The sequence below is a fragment of the Aotus nancymaae genome, unplaced genomic scaffold (genome assembly GCF_030222135.1).
Source record: "Aotus nancymaae isolate 86718 unplaced genomic scaffold, 86718_ANA_hifiasm-v0.15.2.pri h1tg000006l, whole genome shotgun sequence".
Taxonomy (NCBI): Eukaryota; Metazoa; Chordata; class Mammalia; order Primates; family Aotidae; genus Aotus; species Aotus nancymaae.
This window is the reverse complement of record NW_026988417.1, coordinates 71,596,967-71,613,798: the sequence shown is the minus strand read 5'-3', so window position 1 is coordinate 71,613,798 and position 16,832 is coordinate 71,596,967. Positions and strand designations below refer to the sequence as shown.

General features: G+C 38.0%; 1 protein-coding gene across 3 annotated transcripts in view; it reads right to left on the bottom strand.

The window, feature by feature from the left end:
* The window catches only part of ANXA3 (annexin A3), a 76,775-nt gene that overhangs the window by 15,663 nt on the left and 44,280 nt on the right, over positions 1-16,832 (bottom strand). For all 3 annotated transcript variants that reach the window (XM_021669639.2, XM_021669640.2, XM_064368319.1), the window contains 6 exons: positions 16,429-16,485; positions 15,966-16,059; positions 14,440-14,535; positions 10,968-11,026; positions 8,452-8,574; positions 1,964-2,467 (listed from right to left, as the gene is read on the bottom strand). In XM_021669639.2, coding sequence (XP_021525314.2) covers positions 2,408-2,467; positions 8,452-8,574; positions 10,968-11,026; positions 14,440-14,535; positions 15,966-16,059; positions 16,429-16,485 — 489 coding nt within the window. In that variant the 3' untranslated portion in view covers positions 1,964-2,407. The remainder of the gene's footprint in view (positions 1-1,963; positions 2,468-8,451; positions 8,575-10,967; positions 11,027-14,439; positions 14,536-15,965; positions 16,060-16,428; positions 16,486-16,832) is intronic.

Here is a 16,832-nt window from a genome sequence, read left to right as displayed (position 1 = left end):
ACTGCAACCTCAAACTCCTGGGCTCAAGCGATCTCCCCACTTCGGCCTCTTTGAGTACCTAAGTCTACAGGTGCACACAACCATGCCCAGCTAATCTTTAAATTTTTGTAGAGACTGAGTCTCCTGAGGTTTCCCGGACTGGTCTCAAACTCCTGGGCTCAAGCGATCCTCCTGCCTCAGCCTCCCAACATGCTGGGATTAGAGGTGTGAGTCATTTTGTCCAGCCACAGATAAGTTTTGAAGTCCAGCTGACCTGGATCCTAAGCCTTGGCTTCCCTACTGTGTAACTCTGGGCTAGATACCTAACCTGAGTCTCATTTTCCTCATTTGCAAAGCAGGGAGTATACTGACACATGTAACCATGCTTTGTTTCGGAAAGTACTTAATACATAAATGGTATAACAACTCTGAGGATAAATGAGATCTAAAATAAAGATTCATTGTATTAAATGCCTTTTATGTGCTGAGCACTGTTCTAATCTAAGCACTAGGCATCAAAAATAACAGTGACCCTGGGATGGGATAAATTCTAAGGCAAAATAGTGGTTAAGAGCCTGAACACTGGAGTTGGCCTACCTGGCTGTTACAGTGACAAGTTACTTACTTAATTTCTCTAAGCTTCCATTTCTATATCTGAGTTAGTATGTACATTGTAAGATTCCCTGAGGATTAACAATTTAAAATATATTACACTGTTTAACATACAACCTAATACATTACATAGTACCTAATACATAGTAAGCACTCAATGAGTATTAGCATTGATTTATTGCTTTGTGATATACTTACTCACTAAATCACTTACACTAAAATTATGAAGGCATACTTGACTGACACTGGGTTACTTTGAATACCATGTTTACTCCATTTTATCTCTCAAATATTTAAGCAGTTTTTTAAATCTTCCGCCATCATCTTAGTTATAACTGACATTTATAGTATTGATTATAGAACTAACTTGCCAAATAGTCTCTCTGACTCAAGCAATCCTCCCACCTCAGCCTCCCAAGGAGATGGGACCACAGGTGTGTGCTGCCAGGCCAGGATAATTTTGGTATTTTTGGCAGAGACAAGGTCTAGTAAGGTTGCCCAGGCTGGTCTCGAACTCCTGGGCTCAAGCAACTCGCCTGCCTCCGCCTCCCAAAGTGCTGAGATTACAGGCATGAGCCACTGCTCTTGGCCAGTATGATTGTTTCTATTCTAAACCAGGAAAATAACTGTAACTGGAATTTTTTCACCTGATCTATGTGATATCAGCCAAGGTATTTCATTTTAGGTCCCACTCAAAGATAGCATGAAGGATTCTTTAAATGCATAGTTTTGCCAACTCAAAAGAAAAGGAAACCTTAGAGGCTTGATTCTAAATGCCCACTCTGGGAAAGTAGTATTTAGCATGAAGCAACCATAATTCACGCTTGCCATTCAGACAGGAAGTGGTTAGATTAATTCTTCAGCAGATGTTTTCTGAAAGCTGAAATAACTTATCATGCATTGCCACTAGTATAGCTTGATCACAACTATAAAGGGTAGGGCAGAGTCACATAAGTCTTCATCTTATTCCTTTCTTTCTTTTTCAGATGAATTCTTGCTCTGTCGCCTAGGCTAGAGTACAGTCATGCGATCTCGGCTCACTGCAACCTCTGCCTCCTGATTTTAAGCAATTATCCTGCCTCAGCCTCCCCAGTACCTGGAATTACAGGCTCCTGCCACCGTGACTGGCTAATTTTTGTATTTTTTTAGTAGAGATGGGGTTTCACCATCTTGGCCAGACTGATCTTGAACTCCTGACCTCGTGATCCACTCACCTCAGCTTCCCAAACTGCTGGAATTACAGGTGTGAGCCACCAAGCCCAGCCATCTTATTCCTTTCTTAAAGAAAATGTGACGAACAATGTGATAAACTGAAGCAGTAACAGTTGTCCTATTTTAAAGATGAGGAGTGGCCGGGTGCAGTGGCTCATACCTGTAATCCCGGGACTTTGGGAGGCAGAGGCAGGTGGACCGTGTTTTAAAATATTAGTTGTTGGCACCAGGCATCAAACAACGTTGGCAAGCTCTGAAAGCAAACAAATAAATTACTTTAAACAAAACAACAATTTTTATTATCTTGTTTATATTTAATGGATTAGAACTGTAAAAAGATTCTGACTTTGTAAGCAGAAACATAAGTTGGATAGTATTTGCAGATCCTTGATACCATTTTAAATTTCATTTATGAGCTACTACATTATGAATGAGATGCTCTAAAATAATAATAACTTTTGTTGTTGTTGTTAGAGAACAATGAAAATTCCTGTTAGGAATACAGGTTGCTGTTTACATTTAATTGTTCTAAATATTTCAAGAAAGAAGTAAGTGGAGCTGTTGGGAAAGCCCATCGTGGATCTTTGGAGATTATCTTCTTGGTTCAGTCATCTCCACCACATATTTTTAAGAGTGTGATTTCATAGTCTCCAGAAGTATCTGACTGCAAAGAACAAAACCCATTAAGAAAAAATACAATATAAATAATGAGAGATCATAAATGAATCAAATTCTGTAGCACTAGGGAATTCATCTGGGTGTGAGACTCATGAGCTATGTCATTTAGTAAAATGTACCTGCAATTCCGTCATTCATTCATACCTGAGTGTAATTATGATTTGGCCAGCATCTTCTTCACAGTAAATAATATTTAGATTCTTCCTGATATATTCCAATTAAATTTCAATTTGGGTTTAATAAAATAAGATTGCATCAGTTACATAATTTTAATTTCTAAAACTTCATAAGATTATAGTTTTAATAATATTTATCAAACACTTGCTATTCAAAAGGCTTAATGTGTATTAACTACTTTAACCCTTTTAAAAGTTCTCTGCAACAGGTACTATACGTATCCCCATTTAACAGATAAGTAAAATGAGAAAAACAGATTAGGAAACTTGCCCCAAATCTTATCAAGAATAAGTGACAAAAGCAGGATTTGAATCCCTATATCCTGGCTCCTTAATAACCTGCTACACTGTCTGACTTAGGAAAGTGAAATGAACCACATTTTCAAAGGATATGTTTATCAGTTCCTTTTCCCAAGGCCAACCAAAAATAGATCATTGTTCAGAAAAGATACTATGTGAGGTTAAGGCTTAAAGGGAAAAGATACCAAGTTTATAATGCAAAAGACCTCATAGCAGGTAAAACTTGGCTTTTAATCTGGATTGTGCAAGATGCTCACATTATTTTTATTTTATTTGAGGCAACCCAACCAGTGAGCACTTCTTATCCCTTAAGTTTGACATTGGAAACAGCTGTCAGTGGGGTAAATATGAGGGTAAGTGGTAGGCTCATTTAGTGAAGAAGTTAAGCATTACTTTCACAGTAAGACGCAATAGGCACTTATACATATTGTTTTGTTTTCTTTATTTTTTGTTCATTTGTCTGTTTCACAAAATACGTGACTCAATATTCTTCTGTTTTACATAGAATTTAGTTCTTGTGCTATTAGTTTTCCTGTAATGCTCTGCCATAGCAGAGCTGACAAGTCGACAATGCTCCAGTTTTGTATTAAAACACCTCCTTCTAGACATCTCTGATCAGAGTTATAAACAATTGTTAGGGGTTCTACCAAGTAGTCAAGAAAATACATCCAAATAGCTCAAAGTATACTTCACACCACTAATGGCCTACTTGACCTCTCCACATGTCTTACATGGTTCAAAGACATCTCAAACTCAACACATGTAAAACAAACTCATAAACTTTCCTTCACCCTCCCCACAACAACAAAAAAACGCTAAAACCTCATCTTATTGCAAGGAATGGCACTACTATCTGCTTTTCAAGTTAGGAAATAGTGTCATGCTTGCTACCTTCCTTTCCTCACACCAAGACATCACACCAAATCCCTTAAGTTTCAACTCCTAAATATCTTTTGAGCTCTGCTTGCTCTTTCCTCTCTTTGCATTGCCACCAACCCAGTCACAGCTACTCTTACATGACTATCATAATAGCCTCCTAAACCATCACCCTCTGACTCTTCTATCCTGTGTCCAATTCATTCTCCAGAATGAAGAGATCTCACAGGGACCTTTTCATGATCATAATACTAACTCTTCAAGAGTTCATGCCCAGAACTCTTCAATAGCTTCCCCTTACTCATAAGCTAAAGGCAAAATTCCTCAAACATTGCTAAAAAGGTCCTGCATGATCTGGTCCCTCCATCCTCATTTTTCATTATGCTTCTTCCACCATGAGGCCTCTCCATTTGTCATTTATTTTATTAGAATTTTCTACTGGCTCCCTTACCTCCAGAACTTTTGCCTTGTTAATATCTTCTTATTTTCCAAATCTGAATCATGACTTTTTCATAGAAGCTTTTCCTGTAAGTCAAGTCCTCCTATTATAGGATCTTTTATCACAATGTCACTTTCCTTTACATTTAACATAGTTGTAATTCTATAAGGGCATAAAATGTCCTTTGCTATAATTGTAACTCTGAGCCTAGCACATAATATGCATTTGATTAATATTTTTAATTGAATGAATAAAGTGCAATTCCCTGATCTCGAAGCTCTCTTTCAAGTGAACTCATCTTGCTACTTGGATTTTATTTCTCAATATTCCCCAAGGTAGACCTTCTAATCAAACAAATGCCTTATTACTTCTTTCCCTCTTGCCTCTTCCCATACCTGTTTCTGGAGCATTTACCTTTAAGACCCCATTGACCAGCAGAGCATCCGGCCCATAGGAGACACTCAACACATGCTTGTTGACCTGAAAGGAAGGCTCAAGACCCATTTCTCTAACCCCAAACTTCTTCTCTTCTCAATTCCTATGTTACTAGTTCTAAACCCAACAATATAGTATTTAATTATATGTTGTTTCTATTATTATCTTATATATATACATTTTAAATAACTACCTCAAGTCTCCTTATAGATTATGAGTTTATTGTGAGTGGCTACTATATTTTCCCATAAAAATCTTGGCATTGTGCTATTTATTAAATAAATACAGGATTTGTTGACCAAGGAAAACTACCAAAAAACATAATTTCATCTAAATTTTCCATAATATCTTCTTAATAAGTAATAAGAGGTACACATTCTCTGTTCTTCCTTGCCTTCTTCTTCCCACTAGTCACCACCTGAGAAAGGTGTCAATGGACAGAGAAATGTCTAAACAATACGTGGAAGAAAGAAGATGGGATGACAGGCTGAGATGATATACAAAATGGAACTCTACCCTGTGAATTTCAAAAACAACCATCTAAAATGATCCTGCTCCATCAATGGCAAAAATGTAATGAGATTACTTAATAATATATGTGAGGTAGTAGGAATAAAGGAATCTTGTATTATTTTAAATTGCAAACTGAAGTTTTCAATGATGGATTTTTCTTTTCTATCAAACTACAAATAGTTTAAATGTTTTCTAATACAATAATCCTCAATTACCCAGACCACTGGGGGATGGAGAGCCACTGGTTAATTTAATTTTCTGGTTTGCTGAGGGTGAACTGAAAGCCCTCTTTATGTCTCAACCTTGTTACTGACAGTCTTTAGAAAATGTGTGAGTCTATTTTTCTGCCTTAGTAACTACAATATGGTTAACGTTATTGAATCTTCCTCTGACGATGGAAACTATTGTGATGTGTCAGGACTGATTCAAATAGAATTGAGTGTGAGCAGTTGATGCAATTTGTGCTAAGCCCCAGGCACAGTCTGAGAATTGCCTTTTTGAGTAAGTTCCTGATTTCAACTTATTCATGCATCTTTGCATCTCTTTCTGTAAAAGATTAGTGCAAAAACAAAAGCCTTGATTAAAAAAAGAGAGAGAGTGGCCAGGTGTGGTGGTTCATGCCCATAATCCCAGCACTTTGGGAGGCCGAGGTGGGCAGATTATGAGGTCAGAGTTTGAGACCAGCCTGGCCAACATAGTGAAACCCTGTCTCTACTAAAAATGCAAAAAATTAGCTGGGCATGGTGGTGGGCACCTGTAATCCCAGCTACTCAGGAGGCTGAGGCAGGAGAATTGCTTGAACCCAGGAGACAGAGGTTGCAGTGAGCGGAGATCATGCCATTGCCCTCCAGCCCAGGTGACAGTGTGAGACTCTGTCTCAAAAAAAAAAAAAAAAACAAAAAAAGAGAAAGAGAAATTTTAGTGAATGAATCTAGTTACCTGATTGATGTTCATTCGTTCATTCATTCATTCAAAAGCCATTGGTAAAGTTAGAGATAGGAACCTTCCCAAGATGGCTGCAGAAAGATCCAGGCTAATATTTGTGTGACCTAAGACCCCAGCTGCTGGCAGTGACATTGGAATGTGGTCTAAGCCAGGTGTCCCCAGGGACCATCACTCAATGTAAGTTCTCTCAGAGAGGTAGGGCTCCAGCCTTGTAGGGGCTTGAGAGAGGGTGCTGCTGGGGAGCTACCCAGGATCAGGATCTGCACGGTGCATAAATGATCCACAGCCTAGGGTGTCTAAACAGCGTGGACTCTACCCCTAGTTTTGGACCCTCAGTGCTCAGAGCAAACACTCTCTGCTTGGCTGCTGCTTCCCTCTTCATCCTGGATTGCCCTCCAGGCCCCAACTCTCAGCTTCGACCTCGGAGAATCCACCTGCATCCAACACTCTCTAGTGCTGATTTCCTCAAGACATTCAAGGGTAGATGGAGTAGCATCCAAGTAGATGGAGATGGAGAGGTCTGCATAGCCTGCAAGTCCTCTGTGAAGGCAGCCCTGATTCTATCTTTTTCCGTAGTCAGTGTGGCCCTGAAGGTGAGGACAGTGGATTGCCCCACTCACCAACCTCAGCTTCCACTTTGTTCCAGGTAACCAGCTTGGACTAACACTCTCTATCACTCATTTACTAGAGACTTTCATATGTGGTCTGGAGCACCGAGGTAGAAAAGTAAATCAATGGGAGGCTGCTGAGCAGGTCTGGGGCCAGCCCCTTAGTTCACCACTAACTAGTTGCCATCTTCCCATTGGGACTATGACTTTTGAGCCATGAGCTTAAGGTACAGAAGCCCTCTTGTACAATTGTTGTCAGTCTTACTGCCTTGTTAATTCAAATAATTTGTAATTTATCCAAAGTGTTTATGTATAAGATATTAATTGAGATCTGAAAACAAGGAAACTTGGTTTCATACATTAAAACAGAAAGGAAGGAGTCCATTTTAGGACGATTCTCATCCAGAATGAAAGGAAGAGAAGGGACCAGATTTTTTAAGAAATAAAAAAAACTGTAAAAGATTGATTAATTAAACAAGATGTGCAACCTCTGTTTGGAAAAAAAAAATACTTTTGGCCAAGTCAAAGGACAAAGAACAGACTGGGAAACTATGACCAGACAAAAAAACTAATCTACCTTATGTGAAAAAGAAAATTAGACCAAAAAGAACAAAAACCCCAAAGAATATGGACAAAGAATTTAAAAAGGCATATCACAGAAAGAGAAATACAAATGTTATTTAAAACATGAAAATATATTCAACCTCACTTATGCTAAGAAATATGTATATTACAACTACACTGAGACACAATTCCTTACCTATCAGATTACAAAAATCCAAAAATTTAGTGGGGTACACCTACAGTCCCAGCTACTTGGAGGCTAAGGCAAGAGGATTGCTTGGGCCCAGGAGCTCTAGGCTACAATATACCATGATCTCACCTGTGAATAGCCACTGCACTTCAGCCTGGGCAACACAGCAATACCCCATTTCTAAAAAAAATGTTTCAAAAACCCCAAAGTTTGAAAATACCCTCTGTGCCAAGGCTATAGACAAAGAAGGACTCATATATTCCTCATGGAAGTGCAAAATGGAGTTCAATTGGTAATACTTGTCAAAATTTAAAATGCATTCATATCTGTCTCAGCAATCCTATTTCTGAGAATTCATCCCACAGATACACTTGTACCTGATGAAGTTGTGTGTGCCTTATACAACATTGTTTGTAATAGCAATAAACTGGAAGCCTCTATTGCTGTGGCAGGCACAAATACACAAACAATGGAATGATATACGGCTGTTAAATAAAATGAGAAAGTTTCCTATATACTTAAATGAAAAGGACTCTAAGCTGCAGAACCATGCTGTCTCATGTAAAACAAAGAGGAAATTTAAAATATATATTTTTCTTTTCTTACACTGTCATAAACACTGAAATAAATTTTAAAAGTGCTATATAAAAACAGGTAAACAACTTGCATACATAAGTCACAAAAGAAAAATTAGTGGCTAGTACACCTAAAAAATATATTGAGTGTCTATTATATGATGGGAATTTTACAGCTGAAAATAAGGGACATTTTGCTGCTACTATTTTAAACTCAGACAACACATTTATGCATTGACAAGGAGAGAGAAATATAAGTCATATATCTTTATATTTTAAGGAATATAAGAATAAGAAGATGAGTAGAGAAGGGCAAAATACGTTTTGCTATTTTTAAAAAGAGACTTACTTTAATGGCTGAATATAGGGAGTAGCCATAATGCTTCTTGAACTCTATTCGAATGTCCAGTAGGTCAATTTCTGATCTAGACACCATTATTCTGTTCAGAGTAAACTCATCAGTTCCAGCACCCTGTTAAGAAATGCAGGAGTTCACAATACAAATGTCATTGGTCACAAAGCAACATAGAGATCTATATTTATAAGAACCAGATGATGGTGTGCAAAATATTCAGCCACAGTGATTCTTTTTCATTTATCATCAAACTCATCATTCATTACTCAAGAAATATTTGTTGAGCACCTACTCTGTGCCAGCATCATGCTAAATGCTGCAAAACATAGATGAGATACCTGTGTTAAGCTTCCAACTTTGTAAAGAATACAGGCAAGAAAGTAAGCCATTGCAAAATAGTCTGACATGTTGAAAATATTGGGTACCATGGGAGCATACTTCAGGAGGACCTAAGAAAGATTAGGAATTAGGAAAGGTCAGAGAAAGTGACATTTAAGTGAGGACTAATCAGTCAACAATGGGAAGGAGTAGGTTCATATACGAAGGAGAGAAAGTTCTTATAGAGGAAATAGCAGGTGTGAAGGTTTAGGGCAAGAAAGAATGCCACATTCAAGGATACATAAGTAATTAGAGGAATAACAAGAGATTTATCTGGAAAGGCCAGACCTTGTTAACCATGAAATGAAATTCTGACTTTATCCTAAGTGTGGAGAATTATTGTAATATTTTAAACACAAGAATCTTGAGATCAGATCAAATTTCATGGTTTCAGAAAATCACTTCGCAGCATGAGAATCCAAACAGATTGCAAGGTAGGAGTAGAATGAAGATAAGGGAATAAGAGTAGAGGCTTTGAGACTCATCTCAAGGAGGCTGAAGTAATTAAGAGATGACAATGGCCATCCCTAGAATAAAGGCAGTAGGGATGGAGAAAGTGGGAAGATTTGAGATTTGCTTATGTACATGGATAGACAAAACATAATGATGTATCACTACAGGATAATGAAAAAGAGAGAGTGTAAAATTTCTAGCTGAGCAGATAGGTAGATTTTGACCTAATTAATGATGGTAACATACTAAATGATATTCCATTCATCTATGTAATTCACCCAGCAAATGCTTATGAGCATCTACTATAGCTAGGCATTGTTCCGTGTACTGTGCATATGGTGGTGAACAGATCAGATTATATCTCTGTTTGCATGGAGCTTATGTTCTAGTAGCTGGAGACAGACAGTAAAGTAAATTGACTATCGCTTAAGTAAATCGTGATAAGATCTATGAAGAAAATAAAGCTGGAAATGGCGTGGAGAGTGACTGAAAGGGAACGAATTGGCCTGGTATAGTCAAGGCAGACCTCTCTTAGGAGGAGAGCTGAGACCTGAAAGATGAGACGGAGTCAGCTAGAGATTGATCTAGAGGAGGAGCATTCCAGAGAGGGCAATGGATGCAAAGACTGTGAGGTGAGAATAGACTTGCCACAGTTGAGGAATGGAAAGAAGACTGGGAGGGCTGAGACATAGTGAACAAGGCTGGGAAGGGATGGTACGACTAAAGAGAGTTGGGCAAGTTCCTGTTGGGGACATTCTCTGGGATAAACAGGGGAAGGGGAGTAGATTTGGGGCTGGGAGAAGTGAGGGAAAGGATGTGTTCGCTTGGGATATAACTTTGAAGGTACATGTGGGACTGCAAGAAATGGCCAGTAAAGAGATCGAGGTAAGCATCTTCTATGCACAAGGCCCTGGCCTAGGGTGTGAGGATAAACAAGAGCCTGTACTCATGGAGCTCATCATCTGGCAGTAAAGACAGACAAGCAAACACAGAGTTACAGCATCGTTAAAGGCTGCCAACTCAGCTTGGTTCATTTCAAGCAAGGCAGCTTGAGAGGCCATGGGATCTACTGGGTCTCAAGTTTGAGGTTTGGCTTTCTAAAACAAGCTCTACTGCCTGCACTTACTGTGAAGTAGAGAAAACAATGTAGTCAATACTTCTCTGTACCTATCTCTACATGGATTAGAATACTATTAACCTATTAGACAAATTAGTAGACAAATTAGCTACTGTAGAAAACCAAGTGGAAAAGAAATATGACACTTCATCAACATTAAGCCATATTTTTACCTTCTCATTTTCTATTTAAAACAGAGGATGAACTTAAAGATGCTTAAATTATACATAAATTTTTACCTTTCATACAAGTGGAATACTAGCATTTACTTAAACTCATCATATTAGAGAAAATAAGAATGTTTTAATTAAATAGAAATCAAGCTATACTTACTTAGAAAAAAATTATTTCATAAACCCAACTCTGTTTATTTTGAAAAGAAAATCAGGTGTCTGTGTAAAGAGTGTATTGTATCATACCTTGATTTGCTATAATATAATTTATCTTAAAATGTTTAAATTACATTAAAAGAAGTAATTCTTAAATATTTGTTCTACTATTTACATAACTCCCTAAAGGAATTAAGGGACACTAAGAATGCACATGAACTTTCCAGACCAACCTTCAAAGCTCGATGCAGTCTTTCAGCTAAAAAGGCCGGTGTGTTCCTCACACAATGAACTGTTATAAAAAGCAAAGTAACGTTCAGCTTCATGGAATAGAAATTGGATTAATCTATAGTAAGTAATACCATTTTTAAAAAGATTCTTTGGACTGTCATACCACTTTACCTCCTCCCCACAACTGGCTTTTACTTGGAATGAAAGAAAGGCTGCTTACCCTGATTTTCAAGGCCTTTTAACGTCATATTTGCACAGAACTTTAGCACAGTAATTATCTCCAGCCACGGGGAAAATAAAATTACTTGCCAAAGAAACTCCCACAGCGTCTGACTCATCTCTGGATCCCAGACACACTGAACACCTACGCTTTCACTGATAACTCCCTAGGGTGCACCACTGCTCAGCTGCGAACATCTCAGGCTACTGATGAACAACTTGGTCCTAGCAACTGCAGCAATGTTGCTCCAAATAACTCATTAGGCATAAAGGGGCACTGGAGTTCCATTTAAAAGCAATTTTTCCTATGGAAATAATTTTCTTTTAAATGACTGGATTAGAATTTATAGACTGGTGAGAGTGACTCCATTAGAACAAGTACCTGCCATCTAAATTCAGTTGCCTAAAAAAAAAAAAAAAAATACAATCTTTCAATTCTTTATTTTGAAATAACAAGTAAAGCAGAAATAAAACAAGAAAAAGGAAATTTACAAAAGCATGAGAGTCGATTATCTTTTAAATAAAATGAAAACAGGAATAGAAAGCTCTGTAGGGAACAAACCTATTTACAGCAACACAATTATTTTTATAATCTTAAACCTGATCTCTAAGTAGGAATCCAACCAAAAGTGAACAGATTTTATAATGAATTCTGGAGCTCAGAAGAGGAATAAGTGACTTTCTCATCATGGCTTATAAACTCTCTTAAGGAAAGCTAAAAGACTTTTGGCTTTTGTAAGTAATTTAAGGGAAATAGAAGGAGAAATGTGTAAAAACCCAAACAGCATTTAGAATAAAGCTGTTATGTGAAGTTCTCTGACAAGAAACTATTCATTCAAACCAATAAACTCACATTAAGCCTTAGTAGTTTGATAAAAAAAAAAAAAATTATGGCCATTTTCATCCTATTAAGCTTTCCAGTCACCTCCCTGCCAACTAGATTTGTGCAATCCCTTCTTTTCATGATCCTTTCCTCCCTTTAGCTTGCCTTCTGCTTTATGTTCTTAACTACTAGATTTGTTTTTCATGCCTGAAAGTTTTGGAAGCTGGCAGTATGTTTTAGTGGTAAGGAGGCTTTCCCACCTAGAACCATAGGCAGGGAAGCTTGGGAGTCCGTTAGAGTTAATTGCCATGACCAAGAATTCATAATTGCCCATTCCCTACCCTCTTCATTGTCTTGACCAAATTCCCATCAGGCCTATTTCTTGCCACACATCCCTGAACTCTGGCTTGCCCCCAATCCTGAGCAAGCCCTAAAATGCAGAACATGTTTCTTTTGCAGCTTATCTTGCTAATCCAGCTGTCCACTGCTAGAGGCATTTCCTGTCAATCCCCAATGATCATGCCCTCATGCTTGCCCAACATTAAAAGCTGCTGCTAAGACTTTTATTTTGGCTTTTGAAACTTTTGCACATTTTTCCCCCTGTCTTTTAGAGATGAGGTCTTCCCTCTGTCACTCAGGCTCGGGTGTAGCAGCACCATCATGGCTCACTGGAGCCTCAGCCTCCTGGGCTCAAGCGCTCCTCCTACCTCAGTCCCTTGAATAGCTGGGACTACTCAACCCACCCAACTCATTTTTTATTTTTTATAGAATCTTTAATATAAAAATTAACAATATAAAATGGAAAAATATTAACCAGTTATATCACTGCCACTGAAACAGTCTCAGAATGTTGCTCTCACTATGTTGCCCAAGCTGGTCTTGAACGCCTGGCCTTAAGCGTTCCTCTTCTCTCAAAGAAATGGGATTACATGTGTGAGCCACCACACCCAGTCCAGTCTTACATGTTTCTGAAATCAATGTGTTCTCTCTACCATAATAATCTTTCTGAATATAGCCTCTCCTTACTTAAGTCTGGATTTGTTTTTATTTGGCAGCTAATAGGCTTCTATTACAGGATTCTAAGATGACACAGCTCAGATGGTTTTTCATGTCAAAAACTATGTGTTGACCATTGTATTGGATTCCTCGTATATGAAATATGCAGAACAGGCAAATCTATAGAGACAGAAAGTAGATTAATGATTACCAGGAGCCAGGGGGTGGGGAGGATTGGAGAGTGACTGCCAATAAGTACAGGGTTTCTTGCGGGGCTGATTAAAATGTCCTAAACTTAGATTGTGGTGATGGTTGCAACTTTATGACTATATTAAAAAGCATTGAATTGCACTTTGAATGGGTGAATTTTATGGTATGTGAGTTATATATCAATAAAAAAATTTAAAAACTGGTTTATCCCAAAGGTAGACTGAAACAGAAAATGAAAGTGTGACATATTTTGAACTTTAAATTAGTTGAATTATAAGGTCTTTTTTTACATGATAAAATAATGTGCATTATAGCCCAAATGTAATACATAACTCAGTATATATTTCCAAGAATGCTCCTTAGCTCAATGAATGAGAGTTTGTACATGTCAATAAAGTTTTTAAAACATTATGGCTTAAAAAGAACACCAAATGAAAAACAGCAAGCAGAATTAATACAAAGATTAACAGTATAGGCCGGGTGTGGTAGCTCAAGCCTGTAATCCCAGCACTTTGGGAGGCTGAGGCGGGCGGATCACTTGAGGTCAGGAGTTCAAGATCAGCCTGGCCAACATGGTGAAGCCCTGTCTCTACTAAAAAGATAAACATTAGCCAGGCGTGGTAACATGTACCTGTAAACCCAGCTGCTTGGGAGGCTAAGGCACAAGAATCGCTTGAACCTGGAAGGTGGAGGTTGCAGTGAGCTGAGATTGAGCCACTGCACTCTAGCTGGGGCAACAGAGACTCCATCTCAAAAAAAAAAAAAAAAAAAAGATTAACAATATAAAATGGAAAAAAATGTAACTGGTTGTATCATTGCCACTGGCACAGTCCGAGAACTAATCATGGATACTGATCTCAATTCCACTTTTTTAACTGAAGAAGAAGGTTTTCCCTTTCTTAGCTTCCTTTACCTATCTTAGAGCAATTCAATCAGAGTCAACAGTGAGCCAAGATTGTGCCACTGCACTCCAGCTTGGGTGAGAGAGTGAGAACCTATTTCAAAAAAAAAAAAAAAAAAGAAAGAAAGGCTCAAAAAAATAACTTCTTCATGCATTAATTTAACAATATTTGTTGAGCATACTGTGTGTACCCTGGACCATGCTGGGGGCTGTAGGGAGCATAAAAAGATGGATTAGTCAGGATTCTTGCCCAAAAGGAGCAGACCTCGACATTGAGTTAAAACAAGCACAAAGTAACTTGGTTTACTAGCACTCAAAGGCTTACCTATGGCCAACAGTAAGTCTTCAAAATGCCCAGATAATTCTCCTTTTATGCTGTCTGCAATGTCCTTTTGGCTGATAGTTCTGTACTCATCAAATGCTAAAAACAAACACTACAGAATTATTTAAAGCAACCCAGTTGACCACAATTGAATATATTCTAATTTTTTATTTGACATGCAGAAGATCAAGTAGCAACTAAAAAACTCCCTCTTGAAACCATGAAAATTTGGGCACAGAATTTTTTGTTTTTCTTTTTGTTCCTTTTAAAGAAAATCATCCACAATAAAACCCAAACTCCCTAGATAATTTTCTTCAATGAGCTCTCTTTCTCTTTCCCCTTTTCTCAAGTGGTAAGCATTTTAAATAATCTAAATAGTAATAATAAATAATTTATCTAGTAAGGTGGGTTATTTTAAATTTTATTTATAGCAGCACCTGGGAAATGAGACTGTAATCACTAGTCAAATATGTTTTCTCCGCTAAAGAAATCTTAATTATGAAGACTTCCTTGTGCTGAATAAATCATTTCCTAGGGCAGCATGGCCTACACTTCACACCTCCCAGAAGGCATTTGAATTTCTTGATTAGTATTTGTCCCAAGCAAAACCTGTACATATGTCACCAAGTATATTTTGTAAGTCAAGTAAATTTTTACCAAATAAATTTTTTTAAAAAGAAATTTTGGAGAGAGACCTAGGGCTATTTGGTTTTTGTTTTTCAAACAAAGAGATTAATAAAGCAATGATCACATACTGTTATCATTATTTTATAAAATAATGTGATTTTAGTACAAAAGTTAAGAAAGAACAATTTCAGAATTTCAAAGTCACAGTAACATCCTATGTTTACTCATCGTTCTGTCAACTCGGCATAAGCTTGGTCTTGCTGTGTGGTTGTTCCGTAAACTAGCGCCTGGAAGCCACAGTCAGAAGATGTTCACAGTAAATGCAGTTTTAGTTTTCTAGGTGCTGTTGCTTCTAGAACAACTCTAGGAGATGCCATGAGCGAGAGGGTGGGTGCCCACAGTTCCATGTAATGGCTGGTCTGACAATAAGAGTTGGTCCATTCTGCTACTTGCCTTCATATCAGAAAGAGCTGAAGGTTAATCAGCATCGATGTGTCAGCAGAGACTCACCTGCAATGTCTCGCTTTTCTGGAAGTGGCTAACTAGGGATAACTGTTAGGTGGAGTGGAAGCAGTTAGGTTCCTCCATCCCACAGGAAAAAGCCCTTCTGCTCTCACCCTAGAGGGTGGCCTCTTTTTTTCTTCCTGCTACTTCCCTCCCCGCTGTGTTACCCGTCACTCACTAGGTAATCTATTCAGCCCGCACAGAAAAACAAAAGTGTGGTGTTAGTACCTCCTTGAGTTACAATACAGCTTCCCCATTTTGTTTCCTGAAGTGTTAATAAATAAACTGAAACAGACTTTGCAATTTTGAACTTCATTTTTCTAGGTGTTTGTATACTAAATGCAAAAACATTTGTAAAAACAACACGCAACAGAAAAAGTTGTAATATGAGTCCATACTTAGTTTTAGTTGAGGAAAGCTCCTTAAACACAGGATCTCAGTGAATTTGTCTTCATCCGTGCCCCATCTGTTCTCACCAGCATTATAGAGAATCTATTCACAAAAGAATGTTATTACAGACACAAGTCTTTTCTTTTTTTTGAGAGGTGACATGAGAAGAGTGGGAGCTGTATTTTAGAGGTGAGTGCAATCATCTACTATCTAAGTCTCTTACTTTCAGCAGACTAGAAATCTAAAAATTGGGCTGGCAGAAGCCAAGGAGAATGATAACTACCACTGGGGCAGGCAAAAAGTTAGGGTTGGGACCCAAAGCTTCAAGCTTCTTTTTCAAACAGGAAAAACAAACAAACAAACAAACAAAAAAAACCCTTGGTGCTATTTTTTTCTCCCTTTTCACATAAATGCAAAGGCAGCCACATAGAAGAACAGGTAAAGGAAATGTTTTCCCACTTTGTTACTGACCTGGGCATCTTTTTTGGCCAGATGCTCATCCACTTTCAGACTTTCATCTCTTCTGCCCTAAACAGGGATGATGAAAACAAGGGCCGTCCTTTAAAGACAGAAGATTCTAACACACAGTACTTCAATCAGCAGGGCATCTTAGTGTTTTTTCTTGAATGCAGGATAAGTTGCACAGAAAAATCAGGTACTCTGGGCTCCAATTCTGGTTCTGCATTGACTAGTCATGAAATTTTTAGCAAATCACACAATTTTGGGGGCCTCAGTTCCCTTCTCTGAAAATTCAGAGGTCTATTATTATTATTTTTTTTAGAGATAGGGTCTTGCTCTGTTGGTCAGGCTAGAGTGTAGTGCTGCAATCATAGCTTACTATAACCTTGAACTCCAAGGCTCAAGCTGTCTTCCCA